The sequence below is a fragment of the Pelmatolapia mariae genome, linkage group LG16_19 (assembly GCF_036321145.2).
Source record: "Pelmatolapia mariae isolate MD_Pm_ZW linkage group LG16_19, Pm_UMD_F_2, whole genome shotgun sequence".
NCBI classification, from domain to species: Eukaryota; Metazoa; Chordata; class Actinopteri; order Cichliformes; family Cichlidae; genus Pelmatolapia; species Pelmatolapia mariae.
The window spans coordinates 14,259,872-14,287,531 of NC_086241.1; the positions used below are offsets into that span (position 1 = coordinate 14,259,872).

General features: G+C 40.1%; 2 protein-coding genes across 3 annotated transcripts; one reads left to right on the plus strand and one right to left on the minus strand.

The window, feature by feature from the left end:
- Window positions 1–4,637: 4,637 nt before the first annotated feature.
- smarcal1 (SWI/SNF related, matrix associated, actin dependent regulator of chromatin, subfamily a-like 1) lies at window positions 4,638–14,754 on the plus strand. Of its 2 annotated transcripts, none has more exons than XM_063499550.1 (17): window positions 4,638–5,326; window positions 5,408–5,756; window positions 6,358–6,408; window positions 6,512–6,772; window positions 6,865–6,915; window positions 7,006–7,189; window positions 7,360–7,510; window positions 9,387–9,548; window positions 9,641–9,706; window positions 10,163–10,303; window positions 10,678–10,896; window positions 12,216–12,286; window positions 12,502–12,604; window positions 12,966–13,148; window positions 13,929–14,029; window positions 14,229–14,340; window positions 14,430–14,754. In XM_063499550.1, exons 1-17 carry the CDS (start codon window positions 4,994–4,996, stop codon window positions 14,607–14,609), a joined length of 2,718 nt encoding a protein of 905 aa, XP_063355620.1. In that variant the 5' UTR covers window positions 4,638–4,993; the 3' UTR covers window positions 14,610–14,754. The 2 variants fall into 2 exon arrangements, with proteins under 2 accessions (XP_063355620.1, XP_063355621.1); XM_063499551.1 differs by having other exon boundaries at window positions 14,229–14,325.
- Window positions 14,755–16,262: 1,508 nt separating this feature from the next.
- Window positions 16,263–27,636, minus strand: nme9 (NME/NM23 family member 9). Its single transcript, XM_063499552.1, has 17 exons — window positions 27,576–27,636; window positions 27,091–27,148; window positions 26,746–26,849; window positions 26,552–26,623; window positions 23,865–23,981; window positions 22,783–22,867; window positions 22,562–22,644; window positions 22,365–22,457; window positions 21,700–21,854; window positions 21,235–21,431; window positions 20,886–21,030; window positions 20,682–20,789; window positions 18,774–18,925; window positions 18,535–18,679; window positions 17,319–17,569; window positions 17,081–17,161; window positions 16,263–16,381 (listed from the first exon to the last, which is right to left on the minus strand). The coding sequence occupies exons 2-17, from the start codon at window positions 27,113–27,115 to the stop codon at window positions 16,335–16,337; spliced, it is 1,860 nt and encodes a 619-aa protein (XP_063355622.1). The 5' UTR covers window positions 27,116–27,148; window positions 27,576–27,636; the 3' UTR covers window positions 16,263–16,334.
- Window positions 27,637–27,660: the final 24 nt, after the last annotated feature.

Genomic DNA, 27,660 nt, shown 5'->3' on the forward strand with positions numbered 1-27,660 from the left:
AGTAATATCTCAGGTAAATGGTGTAGTTGTGTGGCATGGATAATAAATAGGGTGAAAGAGGATAAAATATTGCAGGGTTAGATGACAAATTTAAAAATGTGTCTGATTTTAAGCAGTATATAAAAAGATGCATAGAACAAATGTTCAAACCAAGTTGTGAAAGAAAAATTATACTGAGAATCTTAAGAAAAAGTAGCACGACTGTCTTAATCTGTTTTCTTTAAAAAAAAAAATCAATTATTCATTTGGTTCCCAAGTGGAAGAAAAAAAAACCCCAATCCATCAACCACTTCCATCACAGTTTCCCAGAGCACACGATGGTTTATTAATATTTCTACTAATTAAACAAAATAATATACAGACGTTATTCAGAGTGAGCCAAAGACTTTTCTGGTAGTTCGACATCAAAGATGACACATTCTAATTACACTATACTACTGAGTTTCTTTTTCTTCTTCTTTAAGCTGCTCCCTTTAGAGAGATCAGCTGATCATCCGCTTACATCTCACCCTATCCCATCTTCCTCTGTCACACAAATCCTCTGCGTGTCCTCCTACACTACATCCATGATTCTCTGCTGTGGTCTTCCTCTTCTCCTCCTGTCTGGTATCTTTTTCTAATATATCAACTTTCCCTACCCTGCACATGTCCAAGCCATCTCAACATTTTCTCCCTCTAACTTTGCCTTCAAACCGCTCGACCTGACCTGTCCCTCTGATAAACTCACTTCTAATTCTGTCTATCTTGGTCACTCCCAATGAAAATTTAACATCTTCAGCTCCGACATGTCTTCTTGGCACTGGCACCACATCCAAGCCATTCATCAGTCTTGCTTCTACTTCCTCATCACTTCAGTGCATACCTCCACCTCTCCAGGCTCTCCTTTTCCTCACTCCTACCACACACCTAACCACTATCTTGCTGTTAGATGTCCTGCACCACCCTCACATACAAAGTTCCTCTCTTATTACTTTCTATAATGCAGCTCCTTCTGACCTTTATACCTTTTATTCTACTGGGTAGTAATGTAAATCTAAGAAAAAGTAGTCACTAACTACCAACAAATGCAGCAGAATAAAAAGTATAATATGTTCAGCTGTAATGCGGTGGAGTAGAAATAGCATCAGAAATACTCAAAGTATTTCAAAGTTGCTACTTCAGAAAATCGCCTTGGTTAATTTTTTTGACAAAAGAGAACAACTCCAGGGAAGCTGGGTAGAAAAGACAAAGGGTGAGCAATTATCCGGCTTGTCAGGGCAGCTGTGCAGCTTGATTGAACAATTGAAATGAACACACCTGTGACTGGACCCTGTCAGCCAACTGAAATGTGTTTTTTTTGGGGGGGGTTGTCAGAATTTGTATGAATGTGGTCAGGCTGGTGGCCATGGGGTGAGCATTTAATGGATTGCCAACAGTAAACTGACACATTAAACTGGCACCTCTCACTCCTGCTGCTTTTCTATTCTGGCAGATAATTGCCAGTGATTGCTCTTACATCGCATCTCAGGTGCAAAGTAGTGCCTGATTAAAGTGCTGTTGAAAATAAGCCAACCGTCATTTTGGACTTTTTGAGAAAAACAGCAGACACAAACTAAGATTATATAACAGCAGAGGTGGAGTAAGTATTCAGGCCCTTTTCTTAAAAGTCCCACTTTACTTGGAAAAAAAATGTTTGTATGTTTGATCCTCACTGGGAACAATTCAGTTTCACACCTCTGCTGAAAGGTTTCCCCTGAACTCAACACCTCCAGGCAGGATTTGTGGCATCACATCTAGTTTGTGAGTCAGTTTTTGTCTTATAGATAGCTAAGAGCTGACTTTCACTGATGGAGGAGATATCCCTTAGTTAATGGTTAAACTTTTGAGACAAACTTTAAAGCGCTGATCAAACATAGCTAAGGAAGAAAAGGCTGACATTATCTTCAAAAGACATGAAGTTAAATAAGAAATTTCTCCAGTACTTGAAATAACTTTTTTTCTCTCTCTCTCTCTTTTTTTTTTTTTTAACAGTTTCAAACATAACCATGAAGAAAAAGAGCCAGAAACAAAACTTTGGGGAGCGTGCATGGCCAGTGCTTTGTGACACCCCCTCTGACAAGTACCATATGCTTGTAAATGCAGCTCGTAGTCAGCTAAGAGGCTTTTAGTTCATGTGTGGGTTTTTTCCACCCATTCTTCCCTCAAAAACTTCGAGCTCTGTAGATTTTAGGGCTGTCTTGCATGAACTACACTTCTGAGGTGAATTTTTTGATGGTGTTTCAGCTGGAGGACTGTGAGGGCCATGGCTTGGCCCTTTTGAAGCACTCCATTGTAGAATTTTAGATGTGTTTGGGGTTATTATCCTGTTGCAGGAGTTATCCTCTTTTCATCTTCAGCTTTTTTTTCTTTTTTTGTTTGAACAGACAGTATGATGTGTTGGCTTGCTGAATTTGCTGCTATTCACTGGGATCCATTCTACCTTTTATCAGGAAATGTTATAGCTACAAAATTCTGGTGCTGAATTTTGTTGGGAGAACTCAGAATTTTTTTTTCTGATGGTTTTTCTGGGAAAAAACTTATATTTGTACACATGTATCTGTATACCCGTGACCCAGCACTTGAGCTTCTTTAAATCTTTAAAGTGGACTTATGCTCTTTACAATATTTTGTCATGCAGATTCTGTGCAGTGTCATATATAAAATATAGGCAACGTTACTAAACGAAGCCCTTTTTGGTTTGTTAGAGGTAACCAATCAGAAGAAAAAATGCCTTAAAGGAAGATGATGAACTGACGGACGCTGGTGCATGCTGAACCACGCTTGGAATAAAACAAATGGGTAATTCTATGTCAAATTACTGTTGTGCTTCTACTTGATTTGCCTAAAAATGTTATAACATATACAATGATTGCTAATTTTTGGCTTCATATATCAAAATACTCCATCAGGCACTTCCAGCATGTTCTTTCATATTGAGGTATTTTCTGAACATGAATACACCAAAAGCGATTAAAGATCAAAGCCTGAAAATTTGACTGGTCATTCTCTGCATAAAATCGAATCAGGATCTGTAATTTGGGACACGACACACACATCAAAAAATGTCTGAATACTGGCTGATTAAATAAACCCATTTTGTGTGCACAGACATTGCCAAAAGACTCTAATAATTCAAGTACAAGTACCAATGCAATTTTATACATAAATATGGCAAAACAATTAAGAGTAATGAGGGGAAAAGGATTTAGGAGTTCATTTCATGTGAGTGGTCTTGCAAGGCAAGGTTTCCTTGTCTACTTGGCGTGATTGGTAGTCCAACACAAGACCCTAAACCATTGAACCTGACAGCCATGAAGGGATCAGGCAATCAGCGTCCTGACTGCCACAATGAATGCTGCAATTATTTTGATATCTATGAAAATGCTACATTGTTGTGTTTTAATGCCCCTTGGTATATTTTAATTTGACCTGTCTTGAAATGTAAGTAGAGTAAGTCTCAAAAATGAAACATTTTCTCTTTTCCTCATTCTTAACTCTCCCTGTCTCTCCTCTGTCAGTGTGTGTGTGTAAATGAGTTAACCCTGGCTTTGTGTTTCAGGGTAGGATTCCTCCTGGGGTCTTTGCCCTCTGGGCTCATGCACCTTCTTCCTCGCCTGTTCATCATCATCTGCTATTTAAAGCTATGCTCCGGCCAATCCCCGATTGTTGCATGAACTGTTCAACTGTGGTTCATCTCCCGATGCTTTGTTCACATGTTCTGCTGTTCTTGAACTCATTAATCCCTCTTCTGTCGAGAATTCATAGTTTTAAAAATTTGGAGATGTTTGTGGAGAGTATTCTGTGGAAAAGAAATATGTGGGCTTACCTTCTTACTTGACCCTGGAACTCCTTGGAAAATAATCAAAGTCTGAATAGATGTGACCTCACCATTGACATTAAACCTGTTTAACTTATTTATCCACCATACTGCATTTAAGTCCTTCTAATGTCCTTGGTTATAACACAATGTGTGGAGAAACCAAAAAAAAAAAAAAAAAAGCCAGAAAGTGGGTGGATGGGTATTTTAAAAATAAATATGTAGAAATGTAGTTGATATATGAAGGTAAGATTGTGAATGACTGCTCCTCCACTGGCTGGAGAAGAAATCAATTTATATGTCTAAACTTTCGACCATAAAATGTTTAGGCAAATTAGAGATGGTCCAGCAGAAAATGATAAAGTCAAACTATAGAAATACTGAGCCAAAGTCAGCATAACCCCACCCCCCAAACCTTTCCATTTTCTCTGAAACTAGATGTCTTATATAAGAAATATTAACAAAATGTGCTTACTAGAGCAGAAAGATACTCACATCAACTGATAATTAGAGACAAATGTAAATGTTTTACGTAAACTTCGGTAGCAATAGTTTCACCTACATAGTGGAGAATCACAAATTGCAAAACAAATAAATATTTACCTGTTTTTTTTTAAGCTAAGATATTCGCGGTTTTTATCAGTACAAAATTATTTTTAAAGCCGTTGTTAATGGCAATGAAAACGTCCCTGTAGTCGTTGTAGTTTCTCTGATAACGTTAAGGATAGATTATTTTTGCCTTCACTACTGCTACCTGCACGTGCCGGCTTGTTTTCCTACGTCACTTCCTGCGCGCCAGATCCTGAACCAAGAAGTTGTAAACTAGCGCTAAAAGTTTCTGCTGACGATCTTCTTGCAGACTTCGCTGTTTTTAGATTGCATTTTGGGGTCATCTGCTTTAGACCGCTTAAAGCTCAAGTATGTGTAATGCTACTGTGGTTGTTTCGATAATATTATGTTGCTAAGTTTGACTGTTAGCAGCCAGATTAGGGTCGCTAGCTGCTACCATTAGCAACAGAAGCAGCAGTGCAGATAACGTCAAACAAAACGAAGTTAGTAGCTCTAAAAGGCATCATGGATCTACACAGATCACCTTTTTGCAGACGTAGGGTGTCTTAGATTGTAGCCGATCTCTGCTAGATAGCTCTAGCTGTCAACATGTCTAATCAGCTGACTGCAGAGCAACAGCGAATGATTGAGGAGAACAGGCGGAAGGCTTTAGAAAGACGAGCCCAAAGACTTGGACAGGCTAACAGCACCAATGTTAAGCCCTCAGTAGGCTCCAAAAGTACTTCAGTGCAAACACAGCTCCCCAAACAGAGTCCGGATCCTGTTGCCTCAGTTCAGCACAGAGAAACCTCAGTTTCGGCACCAAAATTCTTCCCCCCTCCCTTAAAAAGGGAACCACAGAGCCAAAGTCAGCAGCAGCTGCCTGGCACTAGCAGCCACTTCAACCAAAGCACTGTGTGTAATTCTGCATCTTCAAACCAGGTGAGGTTTATGCTTAAATGTGCAGTCATTTACTATCGGTGGGGATAGTTTTATAATGCTTCGTATTATATTTCTCTGCAGACAGAAGTTACTAACTCAATTCCTCCAAAAAGTCAACATTTAAGGAGCTCCGTCTTGTCTCCTGAAGGAAGTGTCCCCGTGGGGCCAGTTCAGGGCAAACATCAACTCTCATCCAGCAGCTCCGGAGGTGCAGTTGGCTCATTTTACAAGCAGCCCAGTAAACCTGCTCAGAGTCAAGTGGCACAGCTTTCCTCTAACCCCACCTCTACAAATGTCGTACCTGCAAAAAAGCCTGCCATCTCTGTAAGGGGAAGATGTGTACCTCACACAGAAGACCGTTTCAGGGTAGAAGTGAGCTACCATGCAGGGCTTATTGCTGTTTTCAAGTCCATCCCCTCAAAAAACTATGGTAAGTGTTTGAGATGCCTACTGTGCTGTTTTGCAGCTGATATGTTACTCAGTGAATTGTGCAAAGCCCCTTAGTGCTTGTTACTCTTGAAGACCACCAAAAGCCACTGGTATACAGTCATATCAACCATGTGACTAGACGTTTACAGTGTGACACCTACCTCCTAAAAGTGTTATTGACTTGGTTAGATGCTGTCAAGTTGTTTTCTTGAGTTTTTCTTATGATCATGCACTTGGCCTCCCTCACTGCACTGACATCTCTTTGGATGTCATATTTAAAATTACAGCACAAATTCAACACTTTGGATCTACTTTAAATATTATGTCAGTTTCTTTTGTCATAAAAGGGAACAGGCCTCACCTGGCCATAAAACGGCTTACCAGTCAATTATTCTCTGCTTGAATTAGTCTCTGAAAATATATATAAAATTTTTGTAATTCCTAAACAGTTCATGCAAAAACTGTAAAAACTGTTATCTTCTTTTATGAACATAAATCTCTAATCCTATATAGGATGATTAGCAATTTTAAAAATAGTTATTTTGTATTATATACTGATTTTGCTGGCTTTTGGAATTAAAAATGCATCTTTTCTGCCTTAGATCCTGCGACCAAGATGTGGAACTTTAGTCTGGAGGACTACCGACAAATAAGTACGGAAGTATTCACAGGATCTTCCAGATTCAGGAGCTCGCTACTGTTTTTAAACAAACTCTGTCTCAAATCATTACTTTTTTTCTTGACCCCGTATTGCAGTGGAGGAAGCAGCTGCCATTCCTTCGGTGTCTTTGAGACCTTTGGAGGGAATGGAAGCGGTGGACGTGGCGGAGGCCACCAGCCGAGCTCGGGACGGCACGGCCCTGGCAGCGCTGCTCAAGTTATGTAATGGCTGGCAGAAGCCCGGAGCCACTTTGCAGGGCCAGTGCATTCTGGTGTCCCAGACAAAGTTTGAGGTGGACATTGGCTACCATGTTGATGTCATTGCAGCGTTCAAGCAAATGCCAACAAAGAACTACGGTAACAGTGGCTTTATTTGATTATGTTTGTTTTTTTGACAGTCTCTTTGCTTTTATGGTTTCTGATCTCAGATTTCTTTTTGTCTGTGGCAGACATGAAAACAAGAAAGTGGAATTTTTCACTCGAGGACTATAAGAGACTCAGTGAGTAACGACACCGCTTTATTTAGCAGGTCTACCAATGTCCCTGTTACATTTGCCATCTTGTCTTACCGCGCTGTGTTCCATACCCAGTGGATCTCCTCAGTGGGATAGCAGCAGTGGAGGTGGAGCCTCTTCCCAGGGCAATAATCCAGGCTTTCTCTGCCAGGTTTGATGGGACTGAAGCCAGGATTTTAAACGTCCCTGAGGCAGACCTCTCTAGCATCGACCCCTCTCTCACCCAAAGCCTTATGCCCTTCCAGAGGGAGGGAGTCAAGTAGGTCTCTTTGGGTAGTCATTAGTACTCTTTCTAAGCAGTGTAGCCAATAATAACAATAAACAGTTATTTATTTGTAATTTCTTCTATGTGTGCACATTAAAAGCCATTGTTTGTGAGACATTCCCGTAATGACCTTTTATCTTAAGTATTTCTTTCTGTCTCTGCAGCTTTGCAGTGTCTAAACAGGGCCGCCTCCTCCTGGCTGATGACATGGGCCTGGGAAAGACTATTCAGGCCATCTGTATAGCAGCTTATTACAAAAAGGAGTGGCCTTTGTTGGTGGTGACTCCGTCCTCTGTACGATTCACCTGGGCTGAGGTAAAAACTGTGCCTAAAGAAAAATAAGCTCATTACTTAAGAGGTGCTAGAGTTCATCGCTTTGTTTCTATTTAATAGCGTCACGTTCGGTCTGCCTTAAGTCAGCACGCGCCGTCTTAAGGATATCCTTCTACTGTCCTTTGACTCAAACTCTGTTCTCCACATTATAATCCTGGTTTCTGCTTGACTCTCTCTGCATTTGAAGAATGTTAATGTGGTTCCCCGTGGACTTCTTGCTCTTTGTTAGGTGCTTTATCTTAGCAGCAAAGATGGCAGCCTTGAATTTAATGCTTCCATTTCTTTGTCTCATGGGTGCGTTTGATAATTAGAACTGTGAAGCACTGATTTATGGTGGAGGTGTTAATACATGGTGTATTTATTTGACTCCTTTCCTTTGACTGTTTTATCCTGAAATCAAATATTTAAATGCACTGTTAATTAGTTCTTTTCAAGTTAAATGTTTACTTGTTTCATCTTGAACTTTTCAAAACAGAGAAAAACATCAGTTATTTGTTACCAGATCCACAGGAAACATTCACATGGCTTGCTTTTTATCTACTTAAAAAATAAAACTGATATTAAGTTTTCTGTTATGTAGGACAAAGAAAAGTAGACTGGGAAATTGTAATCTTAGGTACAGTGCTGTGCAAAAGTCTTGAGTCACCCCTCATTTCTTTATATTTTGCATCCAAGGAGACAGACTTTGATGTAATTTTTAAAATGGTCAGTAGGTCTTCAGGCTTTCTGAAGGCCTTGCCAAGTTTTTCTTTGGGTATCATCTGCTTCATTTTCAGCCCAGTCCTTGTACCTGACCAGAGGATTTCTTTTTGTGACGCTACACAACACTGGGGTGAAACATTGTTTTGTCTACAAAGACTGTAATTTGTATTTTTAGACACTTTGTTACCATATTCACAAAAAATCATAATTTATTCCAATTTCTTTAGTTCAGTCTACAAAAACTGCCAATGTTAACACAATTTGACAAAGGGGAAAAAATAGTACTGTTGCACCAACAAGGTGGTTCAAAGAGCTATTAGCCTCAAAAGAATAGAAGAAACTGGAGAACAAAGAAATCTCAGGCCTAAAAAACTATCTATAGCAGATGAACAGCAACTGACGCAGAACGTGAGCGTGATCCATATTAATGAAGGGAAGCAGGCCAAAAAGGCTCAGGTGTTACAGAACAACTGGGAACACTGAAAACCAGTGGCAACTGGTCTGATAGCCAAAAAATCCAAAAGGTTGACTTTGAAATATTAACGTTTCTTTGTCCCTGTGTTTCTTTTACAGTTTCAGTACTTTCTAGTGTCAGTGACCATCTGTGTCTTATGTTCTGTAGCATCTATTTTTTTGTTTAACTTGCAGCAGCAGTGCATTTTCAAAACGAATTTCACTCACTTTCACAGCCCCCCCTCCCGCCCCAAAATAGGACGAAACGCAGTCCTCTTATCAGAGGTTGAAATCGCAGTCACCGGATGTCGTCCCATTAAAGGACACTTCCTCTGTCTGCCCTGGGTCTTATCTGCACTGTGTTAGTCTTGTGCTTTTGGCCACATGTACAGCACAGCACAGGAGCTATAATTTAATGAGTTTAAACCGGGCTGACAAGCGAATGGCAAGAGAGTAAGCGAATTGTCAGTGGGCAGTTTTTCTAAACTGCATGATTGATTGTTTTTCAATGGGAGCACTCTTGCAGTGGTTACCATGAATTATTAGTGGTGGAAAAACATAAATTAACTGTTACTCAAAAAGTAATGTTGGCTATAAATTTAAGAAACTGGTGGGATCCCAGTGCTAGTTAGACCAATACTGATGCTTTGAGAGTGTTTTTTCAGTCTGTCTCTCTCGCACGAACCTTTATCTGTGCCTGCAGGCCTTCAGACGCTGGCTTCCCTCCTTGACTCCTGACAGGATCAATGTAGTGGTGAAGGCCAGAGACAGTCTGCGGTCTGGTTTGATCAACATCATCAGCTATGACCTGCTGAGCAGGATGGACAAGCAGCAGCCAGGAAATCCCTTCAATGTTCTCATCATGGTGAGCTTATTATTTAAACATGGCTGTTTTCAGTTCACATTTATGTTCAGGTTAAGGTTCCTAAATCCTCGCTGACGTGTCGTTTTGTGCAGGATGAGTCTCACTTTCTGAAAAACATGAAGACTGCTCGTTGTAAAGCAGCATTGCCTCTGCTGAAGGTACTTTTTTCTGTCTCTCTCACTTTTATTTAATGTTTTACTGGGATTAATAATTTTGTTAGATACACCATAGGGATTGTTTGTTTTTTCCTCCTTCCTTTGCATGGGTCACAAATTAGATTTGTTATTAGATTATATTTGCGGGAACGATTTCCCACATAATTCATTAAAATTCAGGTAAGGCCCTGATTTCAGTAAATCTGTGTGTCAGATAGCCCATAAGCTGGCTGAACAATTGATTTAATTTTGAAGGCAAACAGATCTGGGATTTCTGCCATCAGACAATTATCTGTTTCTCTGCAATTTACAATTTAAGCGAAATCCACAGTCCATGCGACTATTAATATCATGGTTATTTTGCCACCAAGATTAAAAACATGTAATCAAATCAAAATATATGGACTAGACTGAGTGAACAGTTCTCTGTGATCAGAGTTTCCGTCTTTCCATCCTCAGGTAGCGAAGAGAGTGATTCTCCTGTCGGGGACCCCCGCCATGTCCAGACCGGCTGAGCTGTACACTCAGATTTTGGCCGTCAGACCGACACTCTTTCCACGCTTCCATGAGTTTGGGATCCGCTATTGTGATGCCAGACAGGTAGTCTGTTAACTATAAAGAATTTCTGCTGCACTAATTGATGTTTAGTGCTGTTTACTTGTATGTGGCTATGACTCCAGGACACATGGGTTAAATAATTCATAGGACTGCTGACAAGTACGCAACAGGTTTATGAGGTTACAATTAGTGCATGCTGTAAAACCAGTGTAAGCTTATGACTGGTGTATTGGTGTTTAAACACGTTTGACTTTTATTAAAGCAAAATTTTGTAAAGGAAAGAAAAAATCTTAAAGTTTACATTCAACTCTTTCTAAGTATAACATTTGAACTTTTAAATGCCACATTTTATTTTCCACCAGTCATTCCCACTATCACCTGTTCTTTTATTTTTTTGCGCTTCACTGCACCTACAGATGGCTTGGGGCTGGGACTACACAGGCTCTTCTAATCTTGGAGAGCTGAAGCTGTTGTTGGAGGAGTGTCTGATGCTGCGCCGTCTCAAGTCCGAGGTCCTTTCCCAGCTTCCCGCTAAACAGCGCAAGGTGGTCACGGTGACCATCGATGGGATCAACACCCGCACGAAAGCTGCTCTGTCAGCTGCAGCCAAGCAGTTGGCCAAAGGACATCGCAATGTAAGTCACGGGTGTTGAAACCTTTGAAACCCGGGAAGATAATAGAATTTGAATACTGTGTTTTCTAATCATTTCTACATAATCAGGAAATCGTAGAACTGATGGATATACTTTCAATGGACACTTTATTGAGTATACCTTTTCAACTTCTCATCTAATTAGCCAATCACATGGCAGCAGCTCAATACATTTATAGTCATGGTCAAGATGAGCTGGCCTGGTCTTTGTATTCCCAAAACTCCTGATTTTCCCGCACATCCATCTCTACAGTTTACGGAGAATGGTCTGAGAAGGAGAAAGTGATTATTTATTATTAAGTGAGTGGCAGTTCTCTGAAAATGCTTTGTTGATGTCAGAGGTCAGTGGGGAATGACCAGACTGGGTAGGAAGTCACTCATATAACCACTTCTTATTATAACTAGTAACAACATGTTTAACCAAGGTGTGCAGAAGAGCATCTCTGAACACACAACACGTTGAAGCAGATAGGCTACAGCAGCACTGGGCTAAAGTTCACAGGTGCAGCAAAATAGGACAACAGAAGATTGACAAAACGTTGTCTCGTCTGATGAGTCTTAATTTCTGCTGCAACATTTTGATGGTAGGGTCATAATTTGGTGTAAACAGCATGAAAACGTGGATCCATCCTACTTTGAATCATTGGTTCAGGCTGCTGGTGCAATAGTGTCAGGGATATTTTCTTGGAACACTTTTGGTTCCTTAGTACCGACTGAGCATCCTTTAAAAACCAGTCACTACCTGAATATTGTTGCTGACCATGTAATTTATGGGCGTACAGCCAAAAAATCCGCATCAATATGGACCAAAAACCTCTGAGGAATGTTTCCAGCTCTTTGTTGAATGTGCCACAAAGAATGAAGACAAAAGCAGGTCCAAATCAAAGTGCCTGAGTGTATATTTCAGTAGTTATAAAATATCACAATATCTGCAAAAGTAGGATTTGTTTTATGTCATCACTTGTATCGCTTGTACGCTCCTAAAATACAAAATTCATAACAAAGACTGTGACTAAAAAGACAAATCTGTTAAGAAGAGGCTGAGGAAGCTTTTAGTTAGCCCAAGGTAATCAGATGTGTTGGCTCAGTCCTCGAGCCTCAAGCGCACACAAATGCTTTTAAACGACCCAGAATTCTCCGGTCCAGCCTCATTGGAGTGTTTATACGGCCCGATGGGAGTGAGTCGCTGAGCTTGATTGTGCATAATCACAGTACTCCTCCGAGTAATGGCAGTCTTATCAAATCATCAAACAGAATCTCCTGTCAGTTCTTATCTTGTGATGTTCCTTATCTCTTTTTCAGAAAATGGAAGAGAAGGAAGCCCTCCTCGTCTTTTATAACCACACAGCCGAAGCCAAGCTACAAGCCATTATGTAAGTACAGACCCTCTAATGGTGGGGATCAGTGAGTCGAATCAGCTTATATTTGATGAGTGCTGAGATTAAAATGTAAAATGAAAGAGAATCTTTTGTCAGAGCATTATGATTGCACCGCACTGGAGATAACCAAGACTTCAGATAAAGACTGAATATTTCAATGTTTCTTTGAAATGGTTCAGCTCTGCAGTATGTTGTTCTGTCCCTCTCAGGGAGTACATCACAGACATGCTGGAGTGTGGGAGGGAGAAGTTTCTGGTGTTTGCCCATCATAAATTAGTCCTGGATCATATCACAACCGAGCTGGGGAAAAAAGTAAGGAAGACACATACTGATGATACCCCACACAAAGGGCTAGTAGTGGAAAGTGATGCAGCTGTGACGTAGAAGAATGAAGTTTAACTTTTTTGTTTGTTTTAAACCGGTTACTCAGATGAGATCTTTTGTGGGAGTTAACGTCAAACGGGTCAAGTCCTTCAGTAGCTGTGGAGAACAAGTGTGGGCGGCTCAGAGCACATTTGAGCTTTAGCACTACTACTATGACTTATTGTTCTTTCAAGTTTAATAAGGATGGGATTATTTAATTAATTTGGTGATTTATCTTGGTCTGCTACGATAAGTCATTATTTTTAAGCGATTGTTTTCAGAAAATAACAAAGGTTTACTTCCTCCTCAGAATGTCGGTTTTATCCGTATTGATGGGAGCACTCCGTCAGCGGAGCGACAGCAACTGTGCGAAAGGTTTCAGTACTCAGCCAAGACCTGTGTGGCGGTACTGTCCATCACTGCAGCTAATATGGGCCTAACCCTGCACTCTGCAGACCTGGTGATCTTCGCTGAGCTTTTCTGGAACCCCGGGGTGAGACATGGAAAGCTGTCCCTGCAAAACACTCCGCTGTCACTGAAATGACACTGTCAGTAACACCATTCTTTAATATTTTGGAGTCTCGCTGTTTAAAAAGTTCCGGTTTGCTTCTCGGCCCACACCAAGTATAGAACAAGAAGTGTTCTAATGCTACCAAGCTGAATCCGAAAATTAGAGGGCTACTTTATCGATGTGGGATTGACTCGCGTTTTAAGCTACCCTCAAGTGGCCTTTAGAGGAACTGCGCTTTCATGAACACCACAGTTTTTCTGGTAACAGAGAACACAAAATTACATTATGACATTAGATTATATGTTATAACCCAGCCATAGTGTGTGCTTTAGTAATCATCCATGTGTTTAGGTAATTTTTTCCTGGTAGCCTTCAAAACATTATGCCGCTCTGTTTCTTATACCCACAATGTGATAAATTCCCCCAAAAACTGAAGGGAGACATTTCCCAGAAACACACATCTTATGTGGGTTAGATTTTTTTTTTTTATAAGGAGTCGAATTCAGAAAAAATGTGACTCATTATAAGAACATATTCAGCCACAGCTTCAGTTCCAGGTGGAAACTACTGCTTTAATTTCAGCTGTCGGCAGATAAATTAAAAGCTTGAATAATGACTTTTCATCGATTTTTCTTCTCGAGGAGTCTTTGGCCTTTTGGGGTCACTGCAGCTAAATGAAAAGCCAGAATCATTTTCTAAAGCTGTGAAACTCCTTTGCTCTTTTTTGCTATAAAGGAAAAAGCTTTTTTTCCTCCACTGCAGGTTCTCATTCAGGCAGAGGATAGAGTTCATCGTATTGGACAAACCAGCAGTGTGAACATTCACTACCTGGTTGCCAAGGGAACTGCTGATGATCACCTATGGTATGTGTCAATCAGGTGGAAGTACTGTATGACCCAACTACAGGCATTTATGTGGCTATTCAGACTGTTTCCTGCAGCATTCATTAGTCTTGGTCTGTAACAGCAGGGGGAGGAGGAGGGTCTAATGTGGGCTGACTGGTGTGCACATTGTGACAAACAGTGAGTGAAGGGCTGGACTGATATTTATTTATCATTCCAGGCCCATGATCCAGGAAAAAATGAATGTCCTGGAGCAAGTGGGTCTTTCCGAGGCAAACCTCTCAGAAACTGCAGAAAACACCAGCTTCCACTCCAAGGTAAACTGTATACTTGTAAGTAAATTAATAATGTACAGTGCTGTTAAGAGTTTTTACATATAGATTTATGTTTTAAAACACGCTGATTGTTTCTGTTTGTCTAGGATCCTACCCAGAGGAGCATCATGGAGATGTTCCAGAGATCTTTCTCTGCGGATGACGACATGGATGAGGCCATCTTATTGGAGGCTGCAAATGACTGGGAGGACACTCCACCCGAAACCACGTCTGCTCAGCACCACGGCACCAGTACGGACAAGCAGTGGAGCTACAAAGACCGATGATTGACCAATTTTATTGCCATAATTTTTTGGGTTTGCCCATGGAGCAAAGCCTAGTCCTACATCTCAGCTACATCATGCCTTCACTGAGTTGAAAGTTATTTTAATGGGTGAAAACTACAATAAATCTTTTTGTTTTGCTAATACAGGAAAATGATTTTTTTTTTCTACCATCCTTTTGACATCCTTTAAGTTGCATGGTGGCCGGATTACATGTTTAAACTCCTTCAAGATACTTCAGATTACCTTGGATTAAAATATAGTCATTTATAGGTTTTAAATTTATAGACTGTATGTAAAAGAAGGATGTTACCACCTGTGATGTAACTGTTAGTTTGTGAATTTTTGATTTGAAGCCAGAAATGACCAAATTTACATGAATTTGGCATGTCTTTTTTTTTTTTTTTTTTTTTTTTTTAGCAAGATAAGCCATAAACTAATACACAGTACAGACAATTCCAAATACAATAACACAACCAAAGTTTAACTTTGAAACTCAAAACTAAGATGGGCAAGAAGTCCAGTTCATTGACTCAGATTAGAGTGGTTGACAAGCAGCATCTATAAACTATTTAGAGCTAAGTAGAAGACTGATAAAATATTTGTTTCACTCACCAAAACTGAGCAAAGCCTTTGTGGATCTTTTAATTTTACCACATACTAAGCCGTCTTATAAGTCACATATTTCCACTAGAGACGCTCCATTAGGCACCTTCACTACAAACTGGAAGCAGCATATGTTGGCCTGTCTGTTAGTGAAAGTAGCCATGCCCCTAATTTTAAGCTTTAACAGTCCCCAAATGGGTGAGTTTAACCTTAGTTTCTTATTGCCCTTGTGCATTTACTATGAACGGGGACATTAGTTCCTTATTCATTTTCTTAACAGATCATCCCACTCAGGGTTGTGGGTGGGCTGAAGCCTATCCAGGTTGTCATATGGTGAGTGGAGGTGTACACCCAGGACAGGCCACCAGACACCAATTTTTCATACCAGGCTGAAAGCATGTTATTTAATTGGCTGAAATCAGCAATTTTAACATGGAAGGCTATGGGGATTGATTTACTTTTGGAGCCGCCCTTAAGAGGGAGGACAAGCCTTGAGAGGAACTGCAGTTTTTTCCTTTTCCATGTTGCCTTCATTTTTCAGTCCTGGAGGTTGCCAGATGGTTGAATTCTGAAATCCTTTTTCAAATGATCTGCAAGGAATACCTAATACTAACAATTATGTAGCTTTTCAGAGCTGTTAGATATTTTCTTTATTCATGCACCTCATTTAGGTAGCTTCAGTGTGTAATTTATGTCCCATTGTTAAAGCAATATCCTGCAATAATTACGGTAAAAGGAAAAAACTCGAGCCTAATCGCTCTGTTACGGTCCCCTGTACTCACCCCTTGAATAAACAGGAGTAACACTCTTTATACTACCTTTATACTACCCAGTCGCTTTTTGGTGATTGTACTATCCTGGTTTTAGTCACGTAGCCCGCGGCTGCTGATGTGAGCCGAGAGAGCCATCAAACTGTCGACGGCGGTATTAAGCGAACACGACTCCGCGTCTACAGTGCTTCTTGAATGTGCCGTCTTGATACGCCACCTACAAAAGGTGCAAAAAGTCTGATATATATTTGTCTTGTTTATTTCATGATTCATAGAATGACAGGCGCTCTGTTGTTCCCACGATTTTACACATTAAGCTTATAATAGAAGAGAAAACACAAGGTGTGATGATTCAGTTTGAGTGCTCTGGATCGATGCTTCCTCCTGTTTGTGGGTCATCTGCAAAATAAAGAGGGATGCTGAAGATAACTCTTCTAAATATCACTGCTGATAAGTAATAACAGCTTTGCTGAACAACACTGTCTTGCAGCCAGGAATACTAGTAATGTTGCAGTGTTCATAATTTATCAAACATGGGCTGCACACAGATTCAAGATTCTGTCCCCTGATCCTAATTATGCATTAAAAAAAATGGCAACAGAAAAAAGATACAGCACACTGGAGGTGCAATTTTCCTCCGCAGGTATGAGATGGTATGACTCAATCAAGATTTACTTCATTCCCTACACACAGAGAGGCTGTAGCGCCAGTTTGCATCGCAATTCCAGCAGCTGTTTGTGACATTATGGAGATGAGTGGCATTAGTTTTCTCTCAGTCAGGAGAGACGCCTCTTCTTGCTCAAGTAATCTTGATTGTCATTGTAAAGAGATGTATCTACTCAGTGTTCGCAGTAAACAGTAATTGTGGTGTCCCAATTCCAGTCTCTCTATAGCTACTGTGTTGCCTAACAGACAGAAAAATGGCCATTAATAAAGTCGCTAAACATACAGATACCAATACCTAATCCCTGTCTTTGTAAAGTGATGAAAATACTCTATGGCCTTCTCATCACTGCAAAGCAGCTTAAATTTTGCAAAGTGCAGACTCTAAAGGGTCAAGTCCCTGAATTGGGATACCCTTCTTATTTATGTGCATACCTTCTCTGCTACTGGAGATTTCTTCAGTTGAAGATTGTATAATTTCTGTGTTTTTCTCTGCAGCCTTTTCTTCCTCTTTAGCTAAAGATGAACAAAAAAAAGATTTATTTCAGTATGATAAGAAAAATTTAGTTAACAGCAAGAAAATCGATGTAAAAAATCAGCTGAAAATTGTTATTTATAGGAAACCAGATGGTGTGACAGATGGTAAAGACTTTCACACTCATTATATGGTCACCTGAAATGGGATCGTCACTGGTGAGCTCTGCATCTGTGCTGATGTCACCGAAGATAAAACGGATCTTTTCCTCCGCGTGCTGCTCGTTGGAAGAACCATGAACTGAGTTATGGAGGATGTCTGCAGCGAAGCGAGCCCTCAGAGACTCTGGGGACGCTTCCTTTGCCTTGTTCGGGTCTGTGGGACCCATCGTGGCCCTCCACTCCTCCACCGCATTTTCCTTAGTGAGGACAAGCATCATGCAGGGTCCCCTGAAACAAATATTTGTGGGATGTTTACACGCTGTAATGAAAATGCCACAGTGAGTGAAAGGACTGTCTTACTGTAAAGCTCTGTTGTTTGGCTATATGATTTCAAACATGCAAAGAAAGAGGAATGCATCTGTTTTTGCAAAGTTTGGATAACCAAATACCCTGCTAAGCTTTTCAATCTGGCCTCGTATGTTGCCTTTGATATAACCTTGAAATATAATAACAAACATGACAAAATACTATTTTGATACTGAAATAACACAAAATAATGCAGTTAAATTGTCCAGGGCAACAATGGGAGACTTCCTATTGTTACAACAAGCACCATGAATATGGTGCACTGCAGGTAAAAAACGATGTGCAGGTGTCTTTGTTAAAACTGGCCCAGAACAGGTATCTAGGTTAAATGATGCTACTTCTTTAGGCTTTAAATAACTATATTTTAAAATGTAGCTAGGACTACTGTACACTGAAATGTGGCCAGCAAGATTATATCGTAAAAATGTGCACCAGTTAAAAGCTGTTACTGACACTCTGGAGCTCTATAAAGCTATTCAAGGAGGAGCTTTAGATTCATGTGATAGCCATCCTTATTGCATATATTAATACTATTAATCCATAATTAAGGCTAAAATTGAGATAATATTTGGGCACTGAAGACAGTTTTTCAGGCTGCTGTGACCAGCTGCACTCAACTCTCTCATTTTGTCCAAGAAGTTGTGTAACAGCCAAGTGAAGGAGCTAATCGGAGCGGAAGATAGCTCTAAAATCTCGATGTGCGATGTGGGACAAAGAATGAAACTGAGATGCACGTCGCAGCCACTCGCCTGAGGCTGCCTTGATTCTAAGCTGCTAAGATTACTGTTAAAAGTGCCATTAGAAATTGGAGTGGCAGCAGGAATTAGGGCGGGTATACTGTAGCCACTTTGCACTGCTCTGGTGGCTGTATTCGAGAGCAGACTAACCGACACATGAACTCCACCAGCTGGTTAAAGAAAGGCTTCTCTCTGTGCTCTTTGTAAAACTCCTCAGCCATCTCCCTTGACAGCAACATCTCCTTTAGCCTTGTTACAGAGAAACCTCGGCCACAAATCTCCTCCAAAATAGCCTCTGTCAGAATGAGGAGCATAAATATATGAAAAATATGTCAAAACAAAAGTAATGTCAAGCATTTCTGTGTCGTTACAAATGAACATAAAAAGACCTCTGTGTTCCTCCATTGCATCTGGCTTGATCACTGCCAGAGTCTGTTGTTTAGGGAAGAAGAAGCTGATCTCTCGTTCTGCCTCTTCACGGCTTCCACTGCCGTGGAGCTGGTTGATAGGCTTATTTTCCACTGCAAACTGGGCCCTTAGACTGAGTACAAGGGAAACAAAGAACTGAATTACAGGTGTGATTGTACTGTCTGGCACCATCCACGTCTAAAAGAAAGTATTGATGGTTTCCAGAAATTATTTTCAAAGGAAAGGATGTAATTTAACGAGTAATTTCTGTGTAATTTAACTGTAATTTTCTTCACTTCTGTTCAGACTGCCTTGTTTGATTCCACTCCAGTTAGAAACCACAGAAACATATGGTGCATTGCAGACAGATAAAGACAAAAGACAATATTTAATTGTGTCAAAGCACTACTGTTTGAAAATAAATACAGATAGTTCATGCGTCTGCAAAAGAAAATGTTCATCCTTTAACAAAGTCTTGGAGCAGATATATATGGGTAAGGGAATGGACAATTTATCTAAGCTTATATAAACTCAAGATCTTTGTCAATGAGGCTACCACAATCCCAAAACAGATTTAGCTTTGCTAAAGTAGCATAAAGACACTGTAATGTCTGTATGAAGCCACAGGTCTTCACAGACTGGACGGGTTCACCGTACCAAACGGGCAGTTGAAATATTGGTAGTGCATCCATCGAAGTATAGATGTATATGAATGTTAGATAGGAAGCACTTAGGCATAAAAAAGTGTTTGCATGGATGCTTGAATGAGGCATGTTGTATAAAGCGCTTTGAGTGCTCCAGTAGAGTAGAAAAGCACTATGTAAGAACCAATCCATTTACTCATTTATATAATTCCATATTCAAACACAAACTACTCAGCAAAAAAACAGAAAACACTACTCAGATCCAAAGTATACTCATCCTGCTCTCTTCCCTCTTTAGAGTCACTTCTTTTCTTTGACTTTTAAAACATAATTTAAAATGTTGCTTTTCCAAGGATCTACTCTATAAAAATATAAAGAAGAAAAGTTGTTTTTAGTTAGTTAGTCATAGTGGATGTCAACAAGTTGTGTACACATTTTGCACAAATTAAAGCAAAGTCAGAAGTGCGAGTGATATATTTCCCAGTATGCCCCTCTACCATCAACTTTTCAGAAAAATTGTTTATTTATAATCAGTGGAGTGTAAAATGACTGACTACATATTTGCAGAGCTAAAATTCAATTCCATCAGTCTATCTGTTTCTTCCGCTTATCCAGGGCCAAGTCACAGGAGCAGCAGCCTAGGCAGAGAAGACCAAAACACCAAGGCTTTTCCAGGCCAGCCGAGAGATATAATCTCTTCTTTGTGTCCTGGGTCTGCCTCGGGGCCTGCACCCGGTGGGACATGCTTGAAACACCTCACCTCACCCAAGAGTATGAGTGTGATCAGGGTCCAAAAACATACTTACATTTAATAAGTGATTCTAAACTGGTCATGGTTGTGAGGTGGGTGAAAGTGTATGAGAGAAAATGTGTTTAAATCTCTGTAAATGTGTGGTTAGATTTGGCTTGCAGTCTGGAGCGCTTTAAGTGGACAGCAGGACTAGAAAATGCTTTATAAATGCCCGTCCCTTTCCATTTTCATTGATTGCAATGGAATCAGACAGAATCAGATTCAAAGACACCCAGGGAGTCCCTGCACCCAACTTTAAGAACCACTTATGTAGCTGATTTTGTGTTGTTTGGCTCTTTTTGTAATTTTTCTTGACAAGGATAAAAAGAGAGGTGAAAAGAGTGCCGAGTTCTCTCTAACAAGCTGTTAGAATCTGTGACAGACAGTAGATTAGCTTTTTAAACTTCACTGCTTTTCTACTGGTAGTTTTCCTCACTGTGGTGCACATTACTCACCAGTCTGGACTCTCCTCTTTGGCTTTATTGATGTCAGAAGGACCGAGGATGGCTTTCCAATGACTTACAGCCCCTTTTCTGGCAAGAGCCAAAGCCAGCACCGGCCCACTGTAAAAATACACATGTTGTATAATCATCTGGAGTATAAAAACAAAACAAAACAAGAAAATCTCTGGATCAATTATACAGCTTGTTCAAAGTTACCTGGTCATGGTTTGGAGCAGTGCAGGGAAGTAGTCCTCCTCAACATGTTGACAGTAAAACTGTCTGACCTGCTCCTCTGACAGCATCACCTCTTTTTGAAGGGCTATTATAAAGCCAGACTTGTGGATGTGATCTAAGATCTCTTCTGCAAAATCAGGGATATGAAATAAAAAAGAAAACACAGCAGTCTACCTAAAATAAGCATGTGCATTTTCACTGCATTGTACAGTGTCATTCAACACCTTTGGTGAAGGAGTCAAGGAGCAGTCTCGCTGTTAATATGAGCTGTTATTGAAGGTGTATCTGTGCTTGCCCACGTGTGTACTTGTGCATTTGGCATGAGCCCCACCTCTGTTCTCCCTGGCAACGTCGGGGCGGATGAGAGCCAGTGTCCTCTCCACATGCTCTTCCTCCCCATCCTGCTCCATTACCGAGGCCGTCCGAAAGTTGGGGAAGAAGAAGGCGAGCTCCCTGCTGGCCTGGTCGCTGTCCTCACTACCGTGCACTGCGTTGAACAGTGTCTCTGTGCCGTATTGTGCCCGCAAGCTGCAGGAAGCCAGGGGGGAGAAAGGAGAGGAGACCAGATGGTTGCTCGGCTGGTGCTCAACCAGAGAGAAGCATAATGTTTGGGTGTGTCTGATGGAGCAGGCGACAATGTGCTTTTTGTTCCTTTTTCCAGACTCCAGATTGTTTCACACTGTTGCAATCAGCAGTGCAGAGATAAATGTCGATGCTGCAAACAAATGTTGTTCTTCCCAGAAATTATAATTTACTTAATGACACTGGATCATATGCATAATTTCCAGTAACTAACCTTTCTGGCTTTTCTCTCTTGGCTTCTTCTATGTCTGCTGGGCCAATAAACTCACGCCATGCCGGTACAACGGCTGCAGATCCCTCTACCTGAGAGAGTACTAGAATATGGGAGGGACCACTGGACATAAACTGCACCAAATCCTCAAAGCACGCCTACAAACCACCAACACATACAAAGAGCAGGCGAGACACAGACACATATGTTAATGCACTGAATACAAAACCTGCAAAAACAAATACATATACAAGTCATGCCCATTAAATATTTTCTCAGCAGTAGTATTTCCCAGGCTTTTCTCACATATTTTAAATTTCTGTATCTATAACAATTTGGTCTCATCAAAAACAGCACCATAAGCAAAATAGAAAAAAAAAAGCTGCTTACACAGCAACTCTATTTTGAGCCCCGTGCTAAAATGCAGATGGATGTGTCATGTGTAGCAAAGTAACTGAATGATTTTTGCACTGGTCGTGACTGCTCTGCTACCAGTATGTTGACTCAGAATATTAATGGCCCTGGCTAACATCACAAACATTCACTGCATCATCATCAGTTTTCCTCACTTTGACTTGAATGTCAATCTATGCAATAAGCCTCTGTCTGTGAGAAGAATTGTCTTTTTGTTATTCTATACCATTCCCCTCTATTTCGCTATACCGCACCTCTGCTGCTTTGTGTTGGTAAAAATCTCGAGCTTCAGCCTCCGTTAGCGTGCGTTCCTCATGCGCCAGGATCTCAAAGCCAGCATCCTGAATCTATCCAGGAGAATATCAGCATCAACATAATGAATTAATATCAGCAGGAAAGCTTGAGACAATCTTTTCTTCTCCCAATGTGAGCAGTGATCTTCTTTATGTACCTTCATAATAATCTCATTTGCCTTGCCGTGAGCAACGGCGTCTGGTTTAATGATGGCAACTGTGTAGGATTTACTGGCAGGGACTGCAAGAGAAGAGAGGAGCTTGAGTGATGATCTGTAATTCTGACAGAATGCAAAATATTCCACATAATCAACAGGAAACACCAATGATAAGTAACATCAGCGATGAAAATACTGTCAATTATATTTTTCCACAGTACCAATTACACTTTCTTCATTTTCTAAATGCTGTGGCAACTCCTCCTCTTCTTTGTTCTCCTCATCTGTCAGACCATTATCTTTCACCTAACAAAGACACAACAAAGGAAATAAAAATAATGAATCCCTAAACATGACTGTCTTTACATATGTATGTATAAACTACAGCTATGGCTAATGGCGGCTTTAGTATTATTTAACGTGGCTTTATAAGCTTTATTTTCCACCCAAGAGTCACATAAGATATAGAAAAAAACAGTAAAGCATTAGGTTCTAACCGGGAAATGTTTGTTATTTTTGCTCCAAATGTCATTTAAACAAAATCTTTACTTAGCCGGATACAATTTAATATATATTCAACTTCATTACACGTCTGTTTTCATATCAGCTGCTCTCTGCAGTCCAGAAAGCAAACAGACTGCAAATTATTAGTAAATGCCAATTTCTCCCAGGGCCCTGTACAGGTTATTTTAACTCGCCAAGCGACTAATAAATTCTAATAAAAATAACCTACAAACAAATAAATGTAATACATTCAACTGGTAGCCTTTTAAACCATACTTATTGGAAATTGTTATGTGACAGTGCAAAGAGTGCAGGCTGTCCATTTTCCACTGAGATGCAGCAAAAGACTAATTCATACACAACTATCAGTGTCAGGCTGACAGGATTTTGACATGAACTTGGTGGTTATTAGGCTGTATTTTTACTCTAAATGTCCAAAAATAAATAAGAAACACCTAAAAAAAAAAGAAAAAGCTGCTGATATATTTTCTGCTGCTTGACTTAAGTGGCTAAAAGCCATCATCCACAGAAGCAATTTTGAAATACTACTGTAGGAAAACGAAACGGGTAAATAATAAAATAAACACAGACTGATTTGATTTTAGTCACATTGCTTTCAGCACTGGTAACATACACGCTGGCTTACTGTCACGTTGTTATGGACTACTTTACTTAGAACAGAAAAATTTATTAATATTAATGCTTTAACAAGCCGTGACAAGGCAGCATGTCTGCAGAGAAACACTCTATTGTTCTGCCAGTAATATGTGTGAATGCATGTGTATAATGAGCTCCTCACCACTTTGCGTTCACCACCTTGCTCCAGGACCAGCTTCTCTTTGGCTAGCTCCTCCACAATCATCCTCTGAAGCATGGGAGCGTTTGCCCCACGCAGTACAGCCACCAGCTCCCCACCCTGTTCATTCAACACAAGCCTAGTAATAAGTTAACTTTTTTTTTTTTACATTTAATTTAGCATTTATAAAATGGTGAGATACAAAAAGGCTTTAGAGGCCTATGTAAGCGATCCACAAAAATATATAAAAAAAAAAAAAAAAAAGAGTCAGCAACAAGCTTAGAGACAAGTGTAATTTCGATCAGACAAATAAATATTTCAACAGAATATATTTAATTTACAGAATATTTTTTCACCGCAAGGGGGGCATGGCTCTAAAGCCATTTTCACACACAAACTACAGGCCTGAAATTTTAGCTGCATCTGAGATATTCAACTTTAACCAGCCAGATTGCAAGTACAAAATCTATATGCTGGTCCCATGTGAGAACAGTCTAGGTACATTAATTATTCACTTAATATACATCAAGTGAGTGGTGTCATGTTTCCTGGCTGCGCTGACCAGGCACCACCCTCAATTAAACCAAGCACATTGCCAGTAGTGAGAATGTACCTGAAGATGGTTATGTGATGCAAACGATCACCCATAACAAGACTGAATGCTGGCAAGGGAATGCCTGCATATGCTCCTAATATGGAAAGGCCTGCATGGCTCTGGCAGTGTGGGTTTGGGCATTTTCCTGCTGAAAGAGATGCTGCTGGTGTGCTGCTGCAAGAATGGGACAAGTAAAGGCTGGAGCGCCTCATCTCGATACTGCCATCTAGTCAGATTTCCACCAAGAACAGTCGGATCAGACGTGCTTTCATGAACAAGACTGCAGCAACACATGCCAGCATCCAGCATGCCAATAGCCTGGCCTTGGTCAGTCAGTCAGTTGCAGCATGGTGGGACACATGACAATATTGTACATACAAAGGGTTTTTTGCGTTCTGTGATCACTTGGCTTGAGACTGCACTAAATTAAGCCAATTCATAGGAGTTCAAATGACTTATTTGTGTTCGATAAACAAATCACCAATCCCGTTTGAACTGAGAATATGTTTGGGCTTTCTAAGACATGCTGAGAAAGGAGATAAAGCAAATATTGAGTCAATATTTTATGGCACAAAACATTTCTTTCTTTGACTAGCATACTTGCTTATACTTAAATGTAGGTACAGAATAATGCCACAAATTAAATTTAATAATTGTAATAACCATTACAGGCTACAGGTATCATAAACTGAAATAGACTGAAATAACTAGAGACAAAGGTTGTGTATAAAAAAAACAGCAAAACACACAAACCTGTCTAGCACAGAATAATAGTATGCTAACACTCTGTGTTTACTAAGCCATTTTTAGGACATTAAAATCCTATATTCAGCCACCGTGATGACATCTGATATTTGATTTGTATACTTTTAATAAGGCATTTTTATTTGTTTTATATTGTTTATGTTGAAACTGAAATTGACACACACACATATCACTTTGTTAATCAGCTTTTATTTAATTAAATAATTCATATAATTATTAACAATCATTTAATATTTGATTTATAGGTTTACTTCTTTTAATTTTATTGCATTTTTTATTTTTATTTTAAATTTAGTTTATTTACCTTTATTGAAAGGTGTTTTGTCATATTATATTGGATAATATTCAACTATATACAATTCTACATAATTAAGCTAATACATTTGAGATTATGCTTAATTTAATAAAGAAATTTCACAACCTTTGGGATAAGAAAAGTATACTGAATCTTATCTTAGTAATAAAGCACTGAACACACATTTTGTCGCTGAACTATACAGTCAACTATATAGCATATAGCCAACTAGCCACATTATTAGGCATATACGACCTTACTAGTACTGGGTTTGACCCCTTTTTGCCTCAAGATCTGCCTTTATTCTTCATGGCATAGATTCAGTAAGTTGCTGGAAACATTCCTTAGAGTTTTTTGGCCATATTTACATGATAGCATCACACAGTTGCTGCAGATTTCGATTTGACTGCACGTCCATAATACAAATCGTTCATTCCACCACATTCCAAAGGTGCTCTATTGGATTCAGAGTACAGAGAACTCATTGTCATATTCAGGAAACCAATTTGAGATGACTGAGCTTTGCAACATGATGTGTTATCCTTCTGGAAGCAACCATCAGAAGATGGATACACTGTGGTCATAAAAGGATTGACATGGTCAGCAACAATACTCTAGTAGGCTGTGGCATTTAAACAGTTAGTAGTTGGCGCAAAGTGTGCCAAAAAAATATCTCCCACATCATTATACCACCAGCAGAATGAACAGTTGGTACAAAGGATGAATGGATGCATGTTTTCATGTTGTTTATGCCAAATTCTGACCCTACCCTCACATCACCAGCTAACATTTTTCCAGTTTTCCATCGTGAGCGATGCCACATTCAAAGTCACTTAAATTACATTCCTCCCCCATTTTGAAGCTCAGTTTGAACTTCAGCATGTCATTCTGACCACGTCTACTTGCCTAACAGCATTAAGTTGCTCCTGTGTTGAGCACATTGGGTTGGCTAATTACATAGCTGTGTTATTGAGCAGCTGAATAAGTATACCTAATAGAGTGGCCAACGACACACACACACAGACACACACTCACCCCATAGAAGAGGAAGGTGGGTTCACATTTCCCTCGATACCTCTCCAAAACATCAATGCTGTCTGCTTCAGCCTGCACCAAAACACACACACACACACACACACACACACACACACACACACACACACACACAATTTCAAAGGTCCTTCTCTGAAAATTTTAAATTCTTCATATTTTTTATTGAATCTTCTTACTGTGGCAAAATGAAGCAAGTCATCACCCAGTTCATTCTTTATTTTTCGCAGGAGACTAACCACAGCACGACAGGGACCACACCATTGCTGATACACATCTACGACTGCAATGAGAAAGTCAGCAACTGATTGTGTGCGTGTGTGTGTACAAGACAGGAGGACAGAAAGGAGGGGTGGTAGGCTGGTACAATTATCACACTGAGCACAGGGGGGCAGCAGAACACAGCAAATAAGTAACGACGATGCCAGCAGTCCTTCACATCACGCTGTAACATCTTTATAACAGTTCTCGTGGAGCTTTCATTTTTATTAGGACAACAGCTCTTTTACTGATGAAAGTCTTACCTGTTAAACCCTTGGTTGCAAGCATCTCTTCCCACTGCTCTTGGTTTGTGACGGAAGCCTGGATATGAAAAAACAAACTGTTATCCCCAGGGATGATAAAAGTAGCTTTAGAATAACACAAAATCACAAAAACACAACCTGCAGCGTTGCCTCCTTTTTCTTGCCTGCCATTTGACTCGTAGGTCAACTTAAACGATATATTTAAACTAAAAATATAAAACTACTGAGCGCAGAGTAATATGCTAAAAAGAAAAGGATAAAGTTTAATTAGCTAAAATGCTAACACGCCGAAATGGTGCTCGCGCTTGTTTGGCCCCTTGGTTGCTAAGCAACGCCGCCTTCCGCTTCCCGGAGTCATCCCAGGCTCAGACTGTTGCTTGTACTATCTTCAATAATTAATGCTAAGGCCGGCCGCATTTTCCTCCTGCCAGGTTAATGTTTCACGGCAGTAAAAAGAAGGCATCTCTGATAGGAAGCACACAAACCTGTTTAACTTTTGGATCCAGTTTTTACATGGAGAACTGCAGAAAAACCTCTCTATCAGCGGACCCTGCGGGCTCATTAGGAAAA